The 13,545-nt window shown below is 39.2% G+C and overlaps 2 protein-coding genes across 2 annotated transcripts; both read right to left on the bottom strand.

The window, feature by feature from the left end:
• Window positions 1–416: 416 nt before the first annotated feature.
• On the bottom strand, window positions 417–878 carry LOC134215633 (uncharacterized). Its single transcript, XM_062694783.1, has 2 exons — window positions 657–878; window positions 417–596 (listed from the first exon to the last, which is right to left on the bottom strand). Exons 1-2 carry the CDS (start codon window positions 876–878, stop codon window positions 417–419), a joined length of 402 nt encoding a protein of 133 aa, XP_062550767.1.
• Window positions 879–8,864: 7,986 nt separating this feature from the next.
• LOC134215645 (uncharacterized) lies at window positions 8,865–10,959 on the bottom strand. The gene is made up of 2 exons (XM_062694789.1): window positions 10,635–10,959; window positions 8,865–9,846 (listed from the first exon to the last, which is right to left on the bottom strand). The coding sequence occupies exons 1-2, from the start codon at window positions 10,758–10,760 to the stop codon at window positions 9,034–9,036; spliced, it is 939 nt and encodes a 312-aa protein (XP_062550773.1). The 5' UTR covers window positions 10,761–10,959; the 3' UTR covers window positions 8,865–9,033.
• Window positions 10,960–13,545: the final 2,586 nt, after the last annotated feature.

Raw genomic sequence — 13,545 nt, forward strand, 5'->3', positions numbered from 1 at the left:
GGCGATTTCCATCAATAAAACCCCAAACGCAATACAACGGAACGGCGACGGAAACGGCAAATTTGACAGAAAATATATGGGCTGTCAAATTTTCCGTTTCCGTCGCCATTCCGTTGTATTGCGTTTGGGGCTTAACTCCCTGTTATAGTTTAGTTCGGACGTGTGATAACAATCCATTCCTTTATTATTATACATATATTCAAGATTTTCATTTTTAATTATTTTAAATCTGTTGTGAAAACGTATCCCGGATTCTTCTCATTTTTCACATTCATTTTACAGCATCGGCATCGCTCCCAGCTGCCCGACCGGGGCTTCGGTTCCAGTGGCCGTGATACGCGTCAGGTTATACTGTTGCCGCATGTGCACCTCGGTACCGCATGTCTCCACCATCAGGTTCTGCTTGCAGTACTCGATCAGGTCGCACAGGGTGTTGAATTTCTGGCCGCCGCCGCCGACGTCGCATTTTTTCTCATGCCACCGAATGATGACGTGGTCACTTTGTCCTCTGTCCGCACCGAAAGTACAGTCACCCGGTTTGCTCTGAGATCCCGTTCCAGGATCAATCGTTCCGCCCTCTTGCCGGACAGGTTACCCTGAAACAATCTTTCGGTCAGTTTTGATTGCTCGATGATTTGTTCGTCCTTTTCGTTTACCTGACTTCCGTTTTCCATATAGTACTGCCTCCGACAGTGTGTCGAACTTTTCACCTCTTGACGAATGGACTCGAACTCGGCGGATGAACAATGTAGAGCCACCCGGACTCGATGACGATAATCACGCCAGTCAATCCATCGAATCCACGCTCCAGTAATAGCGTTTCCGCCCCGACACCCGATGGCCGAAACCATCTCCTTGGTCCAGGAATCAGGCGACATACCATATCAGCTGTTATTGTTTTGCAGTCCTCGTTGCTCTTTCTCCGCCGTTTGCTGCTTCTCGTCAGTGTCAGCGTGAAAAATCCGGATATACATTCCACTTTTAAATTCAACTTTTAAAAAATGTACTTGAGAGCACAACGAAAAATGAAAAACAAAACACAAAAACTGACATTTGCTCCACATACATATGTGTTAGTGAGAGCAAGTTAAAATTTGGCTGCGTACATAGAGAAAATCTCGTATTATCTTAATACTCCGAAATCGGGGTATTAAGAGAAAATCCGAGATTAAATATAAGGATAATACGGCTTGAAGCTTAACGAAATCGAGGATAATACGAGATCTGCGTATTATCCTCGTTGGAGCTTACCGCCATTAATTTGATTTTTATGTTCCGTTTCGAGACGTTCTTCTTCCCTATTATGGACCCTTCAAAAATTCCTATAATGGACACTCTCGTGTTTATTTTTTATAGAATTGTAAAAAAATCATCTAATTTTTATTTCCATAGCATTTCCATAGCATGTAATCAAATCATAGGACTGTAAGGTAGGTTCTCCTGATGGAATTTCATAGCAAAATGTTTGCATTGTGCTGTAATAATGCAAAAATGGCTGGAGGGTCCATTATTGGTTGGGGGTCCACTATTGGGCACTTTACCCTAGATACTGAACGCATTGGCGAATCCTGTAGAATAGAACCAGGATTGTAAGGCCGGTCGCAATGCTGTTGGGTTTTGTATGGCGTGTTTGGAAATCAAACAGAAACTGAAACTACCAGTTCGCAACGCAGAGTTGTAGTTTTATTTTCCGAGCACTTTTTGAAACTGATTTGCAACTGCTCGACTGGTTTGTTGTAAATATGACCTGATTTGAAACTGAAATGCAACTGAGTTTTAAATTTAATTAATAGTGTTTGTGTGTCTCAGATGATAGACAAACTCAATGTTGTTCGTTTGCGAGAGAAAAACTACCACGGAAAATGTTAGTTTATTTTGTTTTTGCGTTTTGAAAAAATTAAACCAAGTTTTATTTTGTTTACAACTGTGCGTTGCGGGCACCAAGTTGTAGTTTTATTTTGACAGCTATAAATATTATAACTTCAAGCAGTACCAAACTGAAACTGCAACTTCAGCATTGGGACCAGCCTAAGTATCCTGGTTAAGAACTGCCCAGTAGAAAAATAGTGGGACATTATTCCTCGAAGAGAGCAAGTTAATACATGCCAAGCAAATCAGAATAAGTCCCTGTGGATATTTTTCAAAGCACAAAATTAAACTACTAGTAAAACGGAAGCGCGATTTTCCAAAAAACATATGTAATTTATTTGTGTATCTGTACACAAGTTTATTAAATATCATTTCTCAAATTCAACTATTAGTATTACATAGATCAGTGTGGACATACATAATGAAAAAATGGAATAAAATGGGTGGTAGGTGAAAAACTTTTCGTTCCTCAAAGTGACAATTTTCAATTTTGAAGTAATGATCTTTTTACCGAAAGTTGTTAAATAAGCAAACTTCACTAGAACTATTTTTACTGAGCAAAGCAAAATAAATTATAGAGAAGGTTTTTGAGAGTTTCACAATCGACGTTTTCACTTTTGTCTATTATCGTCTTTCCATGAAATATATTCGAATACATATCTTTACAAATATTCTTCAACGGTTCACCTGATAAAGAATTGACTAACGAAATAAATCCAGAAATTTTGACGAGACCATTATTTTATTGTGTTTATTAAAAGTCTGTTCCAAATGAGAAGTGTTATGCGTAATTTTGTGAATTAAAATGAAACTGCCTTGTCATAGAGGAATTTCGAATTTTTTCAGTCAATTTTACAGTTCTCTTAATTATCTAATCCTTATTTGAGCATCAAGCTGCATAATTGTAAAACAATGAATAATGGCTCCGTTACGCCTCATGCACTTGAGCATAATAAGTAAACGAACGAATAATAGAAACATTATTTGTTTTCCTCTTTGTTTATTTTATTTTCTTATATTTACTTCGCAATTAAAAATCTGCCCTATTCAAATGAGGATCCTGTCTGTTATTTGGAGACAACAAATGACGAAACAAAAAACATGACTTCCATGGAGAAAAGGTGTGACGGTGGCGTAGGATGGACCCATTGTTTATGTTTCGAAGCGCCATCTGCGATTTCCAAGTGGGTACGCGAAACTAAGGCTAAATGTCAAGTTGTTCGGGGGTTGGCCGCACTAGAACAGTCAGATTTCTACTGACTCGAAGATCGCAATTGTTCACGCGATTTTCACTAACAGCTTAAGCCACACTATAACAGTCAGATTTCAACTGACTGGAAGTTCGCAACTCCTAGACGGACCTCTCCTTTCGTTAATGACCGTCCTCCAAAGGTTCCTCTCTGGAGCCACCAAAATGTCGACGCCACCGTTCTCCTAAGGCCTTTGATTCCGTTCCTCTGGGGATGACAAGGCCTATCGAAGCTCCTGGGCCAACGTTTGTCGCCGAATGATCTCGAGTAGTTACTTGGTTTCCAAAGGAGAACACTTTCGCTACCGGCGACCTTTTGAATTGCTTTCAGCTACTTTTTCTCCAGTCAAGGAGAGAAGTTTTCACTTAAGCAATGAACTAATTACCTTCTATTAACACTGAACTATTTACCTGCACTTAGTCGGGAGTTGTTCGGATTCATTCACGAGAACCCTGGAGTGAGTTTTGAACTTGATTTATTTGAGGCAATATGTACAATATGGGTCTTAATACTACATGGTGTAACATCGATATGTATATTAAATAATGGTTTTATTTCAGCTGGTATTTTTCCGAATCCCTTTCAATACCAGCTTTTTAGTCTATTTCCTACTGTAATCTAAAAATAATACTATGGCCTCATAAGGGCTAAATTTTATTATCATTTTCCTATTTGCTTATGGCATTTCCAGATCAGGAGAAGATTGCAACACATTTGTAGAGCTTAACGTATCCTTGCTAAAGGATAAAGAGAGATGGATAATTTATGCACGCGTGTGTATTGCGTGGGCGTGTTTTTCTTATCTCATGCGCTGTCTCAAACTAACATCTGCTTAGCATAGAAAATGTTATGCAAAGGAGAAGGTTCGTTTTTACCTATACTTTTCATTTCATTTTCTCAAGAATTGTATCTGCATCTAGTCCGGACCAGAACTCGCCAGTTCGTTCTGATTTTCATTCGAAATTAATTACCTCGCGTCTACAGTTCCCGTTGAAATTAAACAAAAATATAATTGAAATTGAATTTTTAAACAGAAAAGAGTCGTTCAGGAGAAAGCCACAAGGCTGAAAGTTGTTAGGCCGAATATGTCGTTTAACCGAAAAGACCATTTGGTAGAAGCCTTCCCGAGCAAACCGATAACTTTTTTTTTAATGTTTAATGTCGATTATGTTTACAATTTGATATCTTTTTGGTCGTTTGAACGGTTAAAATGACAAAATGTAATAGCAGAGATATCTTACTGTGACATTCAATCATCAATTATTCCTTCTGTCGATGAGAGCAAATCGAAAACTAATTTTGATATTGGTTTCCGATAACAAAATAAGTACACAGTTTGATGTCATATCATTCAATCTACTAATCTACAGCAAAATGAGATCAAAATATGTAATCCATCATTAATGATTTATACATATTTGAAAACGAATTATGACTCAATTTGATGTCAAAATCAAAATATGTTTTCTATATGATCTCATTATGTTTTCAGACTTCACTAGGATATCTAGCCTAAAGTTATTTGGTCGAACAGTTCCTTTGGCTAAAAAAAATCGTGAATATGTCCTTCGGCCGAAATAGTCGTTTGGTCGAAAAGGACTTTCGGTCGAAAGTGTCGTTCGGCTGAATTGGTTATTTTGGATATTTTCAAGACAATAACGGGAGAATCTTTTGATTTTCGCCTCAAAATTTTATCGAAAGATTTCTAGTTTTTCCAGAATAGTTATTCGAAAATTATTTTCAGATTTTCTACGGAAACTACTTTCAAGTATCGAGAATTCTTTGGAATTACCAAGAGGAGCTCTTTGGATTTATCAAGGAAAGTTGTTTGGTATTCACATGAGAATCTCTTCAGGTTTTTCATGAGAAGTTGTTTCAACTTTCTATAGGAAAATGTTCGGAATATCCACGGAATGTTCCTATTGAGTTTCTGTTGAGTATTCTTTGAAATTCACACAAAAAATTGTGACTGGTAAAAGAGATGCTTTACGTTGACTACCCCAATCTAGATTATATAAGACGATTAGTTTTTTTTATCCTTTATTAGAGTGATTTTTTCGCAGGGAGAAGTTCATCACTAAACGGCTAGTTTGGCATAGTCAACTTTAAAACATCGAAAAAATGCTCGGAATTCGGCCGACCTGGCAATTTGGCCGAAAAAGCCGTTTGTCCTACCAGGTTGTCCGGTCGAAACGATTGTTTGCCAAAAATGCCATTCTGCAGAAATAGTTTTTTGACAGAATGGGCCATTTGACCGAAAAAGTCATTTGGTCCAACGGGCAATACAGCCAAATTTCTGATCTGAAAAAGTTTCAACTACTATTTGGCTAACTATTTGGCTGAATTTTCCGTTTGGATGAAAAAGTCGTTAGACCGAATATAGATATTTTACCAAAAATGTCATTCAGTAGTCGTTTGACAATAAGCCTTTTCAACGTAAATGTTATTAGGCCAAATTGATGGATATTTTGGATTAAATTACCCGTTCAATTATTGACATTTGGCCGTATAGCCTGTTGGCCTAAACTATATTTTCGGACAAATATTCCGTTCTGCCAAACGACTATTTCGGCCAAACAGCATTTTTGGGCCTATGACTTTTTCGGCCAAACGACCTATTAGGGCAAACGACTATTTGGGCCAAATTACCTTCGGCCGTGTGTCGCTTGCGGCCAATGGGATTTTCCAACAATTTCTTATGGACAATACATTAGTCGTTTGAGAACTGCAACATGTTTTCGTTTCAGCTAGCCAATGGCGTTCGATAACTGCGACGCATTCAAGACGGCAAACAATTGTCAGACGGCGTCAGAATAGAAGTGCATCTGATTGTTCAGCGCTATCCAGCTTTCCACGCTCGGTAATGGCGGCTTATCGGTGTATAAAAATCAATTGAATCATTTGTTTGAGAAACTGCATAAGTCCATTTTACACTATTTCGAGAAAACAACAAAAAACTGTTTTTTAACAAATTTGCGCCGAATCTTTCAATTTCTTCAATACAGATCAATAGTTTTTGGCAAAACTCAATACCCTGGGGCACTTTCAGTGCAAATAATGTAAGCAGTACTCCACAATTGCTCTTCAAAGTACGTGGACATATGTAGTTTCTCAAACAAACGAAATTTTTTTCATACATTCCTGAACAAAAATTTTTTTTTCGTATTTTTTGCCAGAATATGTATTTTTGGACAAGGATTCAGAATATATAAAAAACTCATTTTGGCCAAAAATGTTACATATGCAGTTTCTCAAACAAACGGTTCAATTGGTCACTGCACTGTTTGACACTAGCTGGAGGAAAGCCGGTGATGGGAAGGGAAAAAATGCCTTTTCGACAGTGAGTTTTCCCCCAGCTAGTGTCAAACTGTGCAGCGACCGATTGATTTTTACACTCCGACAAGCCGCCAGACCGAGCATGGAAAGCTGGATGCAGCTATCATCGACATTGACATCGTTTTGAAGCTCAACTGTCCGATAACAGCAAAACTGATGTAACTATCGAAATGCTGTTAAAAGCATTGCAGTTAAATTACTTTCAGTTATCGAACGTCTAATGTACAAAGAATTTCCCGTCGAAACCCAATAATTTTAGAACAATTTTCCGTGGAGACATTTTGAACAATCCTTTCCGTTTCCGTTTCCGTTAAACTTACGGACAATTTCTCGTGAACATTCCAGAGATTTTTTCTTGAAAGTCTCCCGCGGAAATTCTTAAGAATTTACTTTTTTATTGTTGGCCATGCCAAGCTAGCCGTCTTTATTATTCTAGACTGAGAAAGCCAACGGTTGAACACCCATTCCACCAACCGCACTCTCCTACAATTATCAAGAATTTTCTGAGAAAATTCGATTTTCTGCTGAAATTCCAATCAATTTTATTTGGGAATTACAAAGACCTTTTCTTGGTAATTCCAAAGATTGCTCGGAAATGTTCTCCAAATTATGGAAAAACTTATAGATTTTTCTGGCGAAGTTCATTAGATTTTTCATGCGAAATTCAAAAGATTTGAAAATCTTGAAAATATCCCGAAACAATGCAAAAAAAAAATCTTAGAAAAACGTAACGAAAAAATCGCCACGCCGATTCACGCCGCCGCCGCCGCCGGCTAAAATGGCTTTCGGCGTGACGCCGAAAACGCCGCCGCCGCCGACCAAAATTTTGACAAACGCCGCCGCCGACGAATATCGGACCGGCGCACACCTCTACTGACCTGAGCGCCGTCACCCAAGACCTCCTGGGCAAGCTTTTTGTAAGCTACCCCGCTGGATTGCGCGCCACGCTTCAGTACTAAGATCATTTCACCGTTCTTGGTACATCTGATGCTGCGCACATCCTGGTCCCGGGCCGATAGGCTATCGGCCGCTCGCAGCGATTTCAGGACATCGGCGTATTTGTCCTTGTCGGTTTTTATCATACTTGATACCAGCCGTGCAGAGGGAGACAGGCGCAAAGTAGACCCTTCCCATCTTCCGAGGACATAGGGCGTGGTATGGCCTCCTGGAAAGCCGGCAATGCGCTGGCACGATACCATGGTGTTCTTCTGAAAAAAGCGAGTCACGATGTTTGATGCTGCAAGGACACGCAGCTAACCTCGAGGGTGCGTTGTGCACTGACCCCCCTTTGAAGCATAACTTTCTGGTTGTACCGAAAGGACGATAGGCTTGGCGGCAATGGAAACGGTTTAGCGGGTCGGGGATGTAGTCCTGCCTCCCTCGTTTGGAGGTGGCCCCTAACCCGCACTTCCTGGACAACCCAGGATGTCTGTTGAGCAGATTTCCCCCCCCATTGCCTTAGGAAAAAAAACACACACACACAGACATCATGTCGCTTTGAAATAACCTTGGAAATAACGGAAATAATGCGTGATAGTAACGAGAAAAATAATTAAAAGGGAAACGCAATGAAAGCAGTACCATATAAAGAAGAGGAAATAAAGGGTTGGTAGGAAAGGATGGCGAACTACTTTACAATCAAATGTCACCCTTATAAAATACAAAAAAGTTTAAAAGATAAGCTGGGTCTAGATACCGCGAAAAAGATTACCGCGGGATAAAGCATCGCTCATTCGATTCAACTTCACATGTGCTTCTTTACACCATGCAGTAGAATCTATAATAAGGGCTTCACATTTTATTCACTTCACTTCATGTGAACACGGTAATAGGTCAACAAATTTGGAGTGATCGTAAGGTGCAGTGAAGGTGAAAGTGAAAGTGGAATCCGTAATAAGGCCACAAATCTAAATCGAAATTCCGCTCAGAAAATGAATTGTATGAATAATATTTAAATTTATCATTTTTACTCACGTTCCGTCCATCATAATGTTATCTAAGTATATAAATCCGTTCTGAATAACCGATCAGTTGCAAAATGTTGATAAGTAAAATACTGATAACGAATAACGGAGCGATACCCAGCAACCAAATGCAGGTGCCTCCGAATTGGACTTGACGTGGCACTCGAGAAACTCACATAAATAAATATCCTCATCAGTTGCAATGTTAATGGGGTGCTGTGAGGATGAATGCGCGACCACAGAAGACCATGTTGAGCTTTTAAGGGAATAGCAATTGTCCTCTCACATAATATATACTAGGACTTTGCTTAGAAACTTTAAAAAGAAAAATGTTTAACAAACACAAAATCGCAAAGCGCCATTGTACTATGTTAGTAAGGAAGGAAGAATGACAATGAGAATAAAAGTGCATAATGCACTTGTACCTTATCAAAACGACAGTAACTTCGTTTAAAATACATCGACCAAAAATAATCGTTTATTGCATCCATTATTGTAAGCGCTAAAATATGTACAGTCTCAACAGTTTTGATTGTCAACTCAATAATGTGGTGATAGTAAAAAAAGGCACTTGGTTCCATGTTTTCCAATACATACTCCCATCCAGCCACACTCTACCTTCTTCTTCGCTTCGTTTCCATGTGCGCCAACAGCTGATTCACGTCCACGTACACCGCATCCGAATCGGAGCACTTGGAATGCCAACAGCGGACGGGCTCGGGGAATGCCATTCCCGGATGCTGCGAGCGGAGATGTCGCAGCAAATGCACCACCACCAACTTGCCACAGATGAAGCACTTCATCCGGTTCTGCGAGTGGGTCTTGACGTGCGATTCCAGCTTCGATAGCGATGAGTAGCGCCTCCGGCAGAACTCGCACTCGTACGGGTAGTCCTTTTCGTAGTGGCCCTGCTCCAAGTGCAACATATTGCTTCCGCTTTCGGTGTCCTCGTCGTCGTCCAGCAGAATGGAGGTCAGGATCGCGTTGTTGTCTATAAGCTGATCCTCCGGCGGTTGACAGTACTGGTCCTCCTCCTGACCTTCCACCAGTTCGAAGTCGTCGAAGTTGAACTCCTCGTAATCGGTTTGTTCGCTTTCGTAGTTCAACTGTTCCTGGTCCTGGTCGTCGTCATCATCGATGACGACTTGTTCAATTCGGGATTTCTTTGAAATCGGTTCTACCGGAATTTGAACTTCTACAACGTGCGTTTGCGCTTGGTTTGTTTCGTCATCATCATCATCGTCGTCCAGACAAACCACTTCCGTAGGTTGTTGGCTGCAGGATAGTTGTCTTTTGCGCAATTCGGCTTGCTTTTCTCGGTAGTAATCGTTGTTAACGATGCACTGGATTTTGAAAGAGGACAGCTCGTCGAGTTTTATTTCACACTCCATACAAATCGAAGATGGGTAATCGTCTTCAGCTGTTATCTGAAAATAAAAAAATGAATGTTAATAAAATATTTTGACTAAAATTTGTTTCACTTTCCAATACATATTAATCAAATACGAAAAAGGATGATATTTGGAGCTTTCTTATATCTTGTCGCTAATTAAAGGCAAAACTGTGAAAGTGTATGAAAAAAAAACATAGATCTATATGAAAATAAATCAACTGCCAATGGTAATTATCTGTGCGCAGCTTATCGCTCAAAACTAGACAATTTAATTGAGGCGATCTAAAAACTAAACTAAAAGCTAAACTGTGAAAATGTCTGCAAATCCCAGGGTCTAGACTATAACAACGAAAACAAAGAAAATTTACAGCAAGGAGAAACTATAATATACGTCTGATGAAGTATTGATTGAAACAATATGCAAAGACCCTATTTTACCTATTTTAGTTGTAATTGTAATTGATGTTTAGTAGGAAAAGGTACTCCTAGTGGTTGAACCTTTTGGCATGGTAAGGAAGTTCGTTTGGTACAAACTTCTGTATACACTATTTATGGGATTTTTTCTATGCAATCAGCTAGATTAGACAGTATTAATTGAATACTTGGAGAATGTTCTTCAATATATGATCTAACATAACACTGCCTTGACTTAATGTACAGTGTAAACTAAAAAGTTGTCGTACCCAATAAAAATTACAAAAGATAAGCTAAACTTTTTGCCCTGCCTTGGGATCGGAACATGATTAAGGCGATTAAAAAATTCAAAACTAAGCGACATTTGATTTGTAAATTCGTCCTAAATGTCCCACCCTCAACACTCACCTTAATGGACGTACATTCGAGCACCTTCTGGATTAGCAGGACATTCGGCTTCATGGTCATCTCGTCGAACAGCGAAGTCAGGCCAGAATACGGGGTCAAACACAATCGACAGAGCGAATTATCCATGATACGGCAGGCACTATCCAATCACTTATTTTACATTTGAACTTCACTTCTTCAGGTGAAGATTATTGTTTTTATCCTTTTTGAACTCCAATCAAATTTGTGGAATGTTATAAAAAATGAGTAACACGGAATCGACGCCACTTGTGGAGTGAAAGAGCGATGTGCGTGCGAAGCGACGTGTGTACAAACAAAAACAGGTTTGATCTGACAGCTTTGGAGCGGGACGGCCGTCATTGTTTCGTTTTCCATTATGCGCTCCAATTATCACATTGTTCCTTTGCACGGTTTCATGCAAGGTTTCAGCTTGCATGGAAGCGCACAGGCACGGAGAAAAAGCACACTGATGGAAATCCAAAAATTAAATACCTGAATAAGAATAAAGCCCGCAGTCCACTGCTTGTCATGACAATATTTAGTTGTCAAGTTGACCCGGACATCTATCAAACCGATTAGAAATCGACATGGATATCAGGCTGACTTGATAAATATTTGTCATTATGACAAACAGTGCACTGATAGCAGTTACAGTACCTTGTATGGTACACAGCGTATATGATCCATTGGAATACAATTGGTTGTATGGTATTGTACGTTTACTTGCTAGGTGGACACGGTCGGTTAGAGTAGCCGTTCCACCAAGTGTTCGTTAAAGTAGTCGCAAGAGTTTTCGCTGTTTGATTTAGCGAGACAAAGTAAACGTCAAAAAAATTCCAACCGGCAATCTGAGTGAAAGAGCGAAAATTTGTTTACCGGCAACCAGAGATGGCATACTCCCCAGTGCGTATCAAGAGCAAGAGATTTCGCGCACAGCACACATTTACTTTCAGTGAGAGAGAGAGTGCGCGCTGTTATGTTTCTCAACTCAAACGATACGCACGATCCCGGCTATTCCACACAGTTCGCATCGAATGTGTGCGAAAGCAAAAGTGAGAAGGAGCCAAAAATCCACGCACAGCAGATAAAATAAAATAAGAGCACAGTTAAGCGCGCAGCGCTGAGTGCGCAGAGCAGAGTACGCAGATCACACTGCGCTTAGCTATGTTTGAGATAAAGAGTAGAGTTCGTTCATTGCAGAAGACGGAAGATGTCTAATGAAGTCACTGCGATAATGAAATGTTATATGAATGGAAGTATAATAAGCTACAAAACGGTGGATTTGGTGTTACACGGTTAGAAGACTTTAACCATTAGGAGCTGTTCACAAATTACGAACGGGGAGAGATCACACCGAGCATTACGATTCATACAAAAAAAAGAAGCCACTTACACAAAAAGTGTTACGAAGGGTGGTCAAAAATTGCCAAATTTAGCCTTACGTAATTTGTGAACGAACCCTAGAGGTTCAAACTCATGTCGAAAGTAAAACAATTTAAATTTGAATTGATAAAACCTTGTGGTGGGCAAAGTTGGTACTCTCCGATTTTGTGCATTTTACTTAAATTTGGCTTTTTCCACTGTGAAGGCAGATTCAACCCAAAATTGAGTTGATTTGCGATTCCGATAGGGAATAATAATTCCCAAAAGAATCAAGTAAATAGGGTGCAGAAAGCGTTGCGTGATATTTTGATTTTTTTTATGCTATATTATTGTGTTTTTTAATTCTAGATTAAGCTCAATACCGCATGATATTTTGAGCTAATAAGACATTACCGCAGAAGTACCTTATTCTGCGAAAACAGGGCCTGATTATGTGAACTTTTTTTTTAACTCATATAAAGGAAAATATTTCAAATAACCCCCATGCATGCGTAAGTGAACAACATTATTGTTCGTTATTATTCATTATTATTCAATGAAATTCTACTAAAAATCGGAATTGGACCTACGTACGATTGTACTTACGAATGCGTAGTGGCCTTCAGTAACATAATGGTCAGGCCTTTAATGAATAGTAAGGTTGTATGAAGTGTGATAGTTCTCATAGAAAAATTAACAAACCCCTACATGCGCGAGAGGGTTAAAATAACCAAGTATCGCATTAATTCTTTAACAGATTTTGCGATATGATGACAAGTTTAATTGTTTTATCATTCTCGAGAGAATGTCATCATAAAATAGTAGGTTGTGCAACTAGTTGCAGAAGGATGATTTTTTCAGCACGAGTTGTAGGATATCCAATTATGGTTTGAACTAGCGAAAAGCGTATCATGGTTATTGGTTTGAACCATTTTGAAATCAGTCGAAATTACCATCCCATTGGCAGGAAATGAACCTATGAGAACAGTTAGAATGGCATATTTACATAGGTATGGTGAAAGTGATAGAGCCCAATTAAACTTTCGTACATATTGATTAGGTAAAAAAATTGAGCGATTTGAAAACGTCCTGAATTTGCGCTTAAACCCCCCCCACCAGTGGCACAATTTAAAAAAACTCATAAAAAGCACATTTTATAACGCAGGAGTAAAATCAATATATCAAAAGAAAGTCATTTTTATTTGTAATCGATTGACATCATCGTCCAAATGAGAAACAGTTTTAAGTAGTTAAAATAGCAACATTTATACAAAGTAAAAACTGATCATGGTTTGAAATAAAATGTATTGTGTATAACTTTCAAAATAAAAACAGTAGAATTTTCTTTCGCGAAAAATCCATGAATATGTCGGGCTCTAGCGGGCGCTAGTGCGACTCGCTCCTAATTATACACGCAAAAAAAAGCGTTCATGAATTCGTGAACTAACGAGTTCACGGTGTATTTTTTCGTGAACAACAGTCACGGATTCGGGAATACAGTCACGTTTTCTGGAACGTTCTGGAAAACGTGACTGGTGTTCCCGAATTC

The sequence above is a fragment of the Armigeres subalbatus genome, chromosome 1, assembly GCF_024139115.2.
Source record: "Armigeres subalbatus isolate Guangzhou_Male chromosome 1, GZ_Asu_2, whole genome shotgun sequence".
NCBI classification, from domain to species: domain Eukaryota; kingdom Metazoa; phylum Arthropoda; class Insecta; order Diptera; family Culicidae; genus Armigeres; species Armigeres subalbatus.

Bases quoted from the DNA above. Each gene is read 5' to 3' on its own strand.
- LOC134215633 (XM_062694783.1), bottom strand. From the start codon at position 878: ATGTCGCCTGATTCCTGGACCAAGGAGATGGTTTCGGCCATCGGGTGT. The intron at 597-656 runs GTAAACGAAAAG...AGATTGTTTCAG, and splicing joins ATATGGAAAACGGAAGTCAG to GGTAACCTGTCCGGCAAGAG.
- LOC134215645 (XM_062694789.1), bottom strand. From the start codon at position 10,760: ATGGATAATTCGCTCTGTCGATTGTGTTTGACCCCGTATTCTGGCCTG. The intron at 9,847-10,634 runs GTGAGTGTTGAG...TTTTATTTTCAG, and splicing joins TCGAATGTACGTCCATTAAG to ATAACAGCTGAAGACGATTA.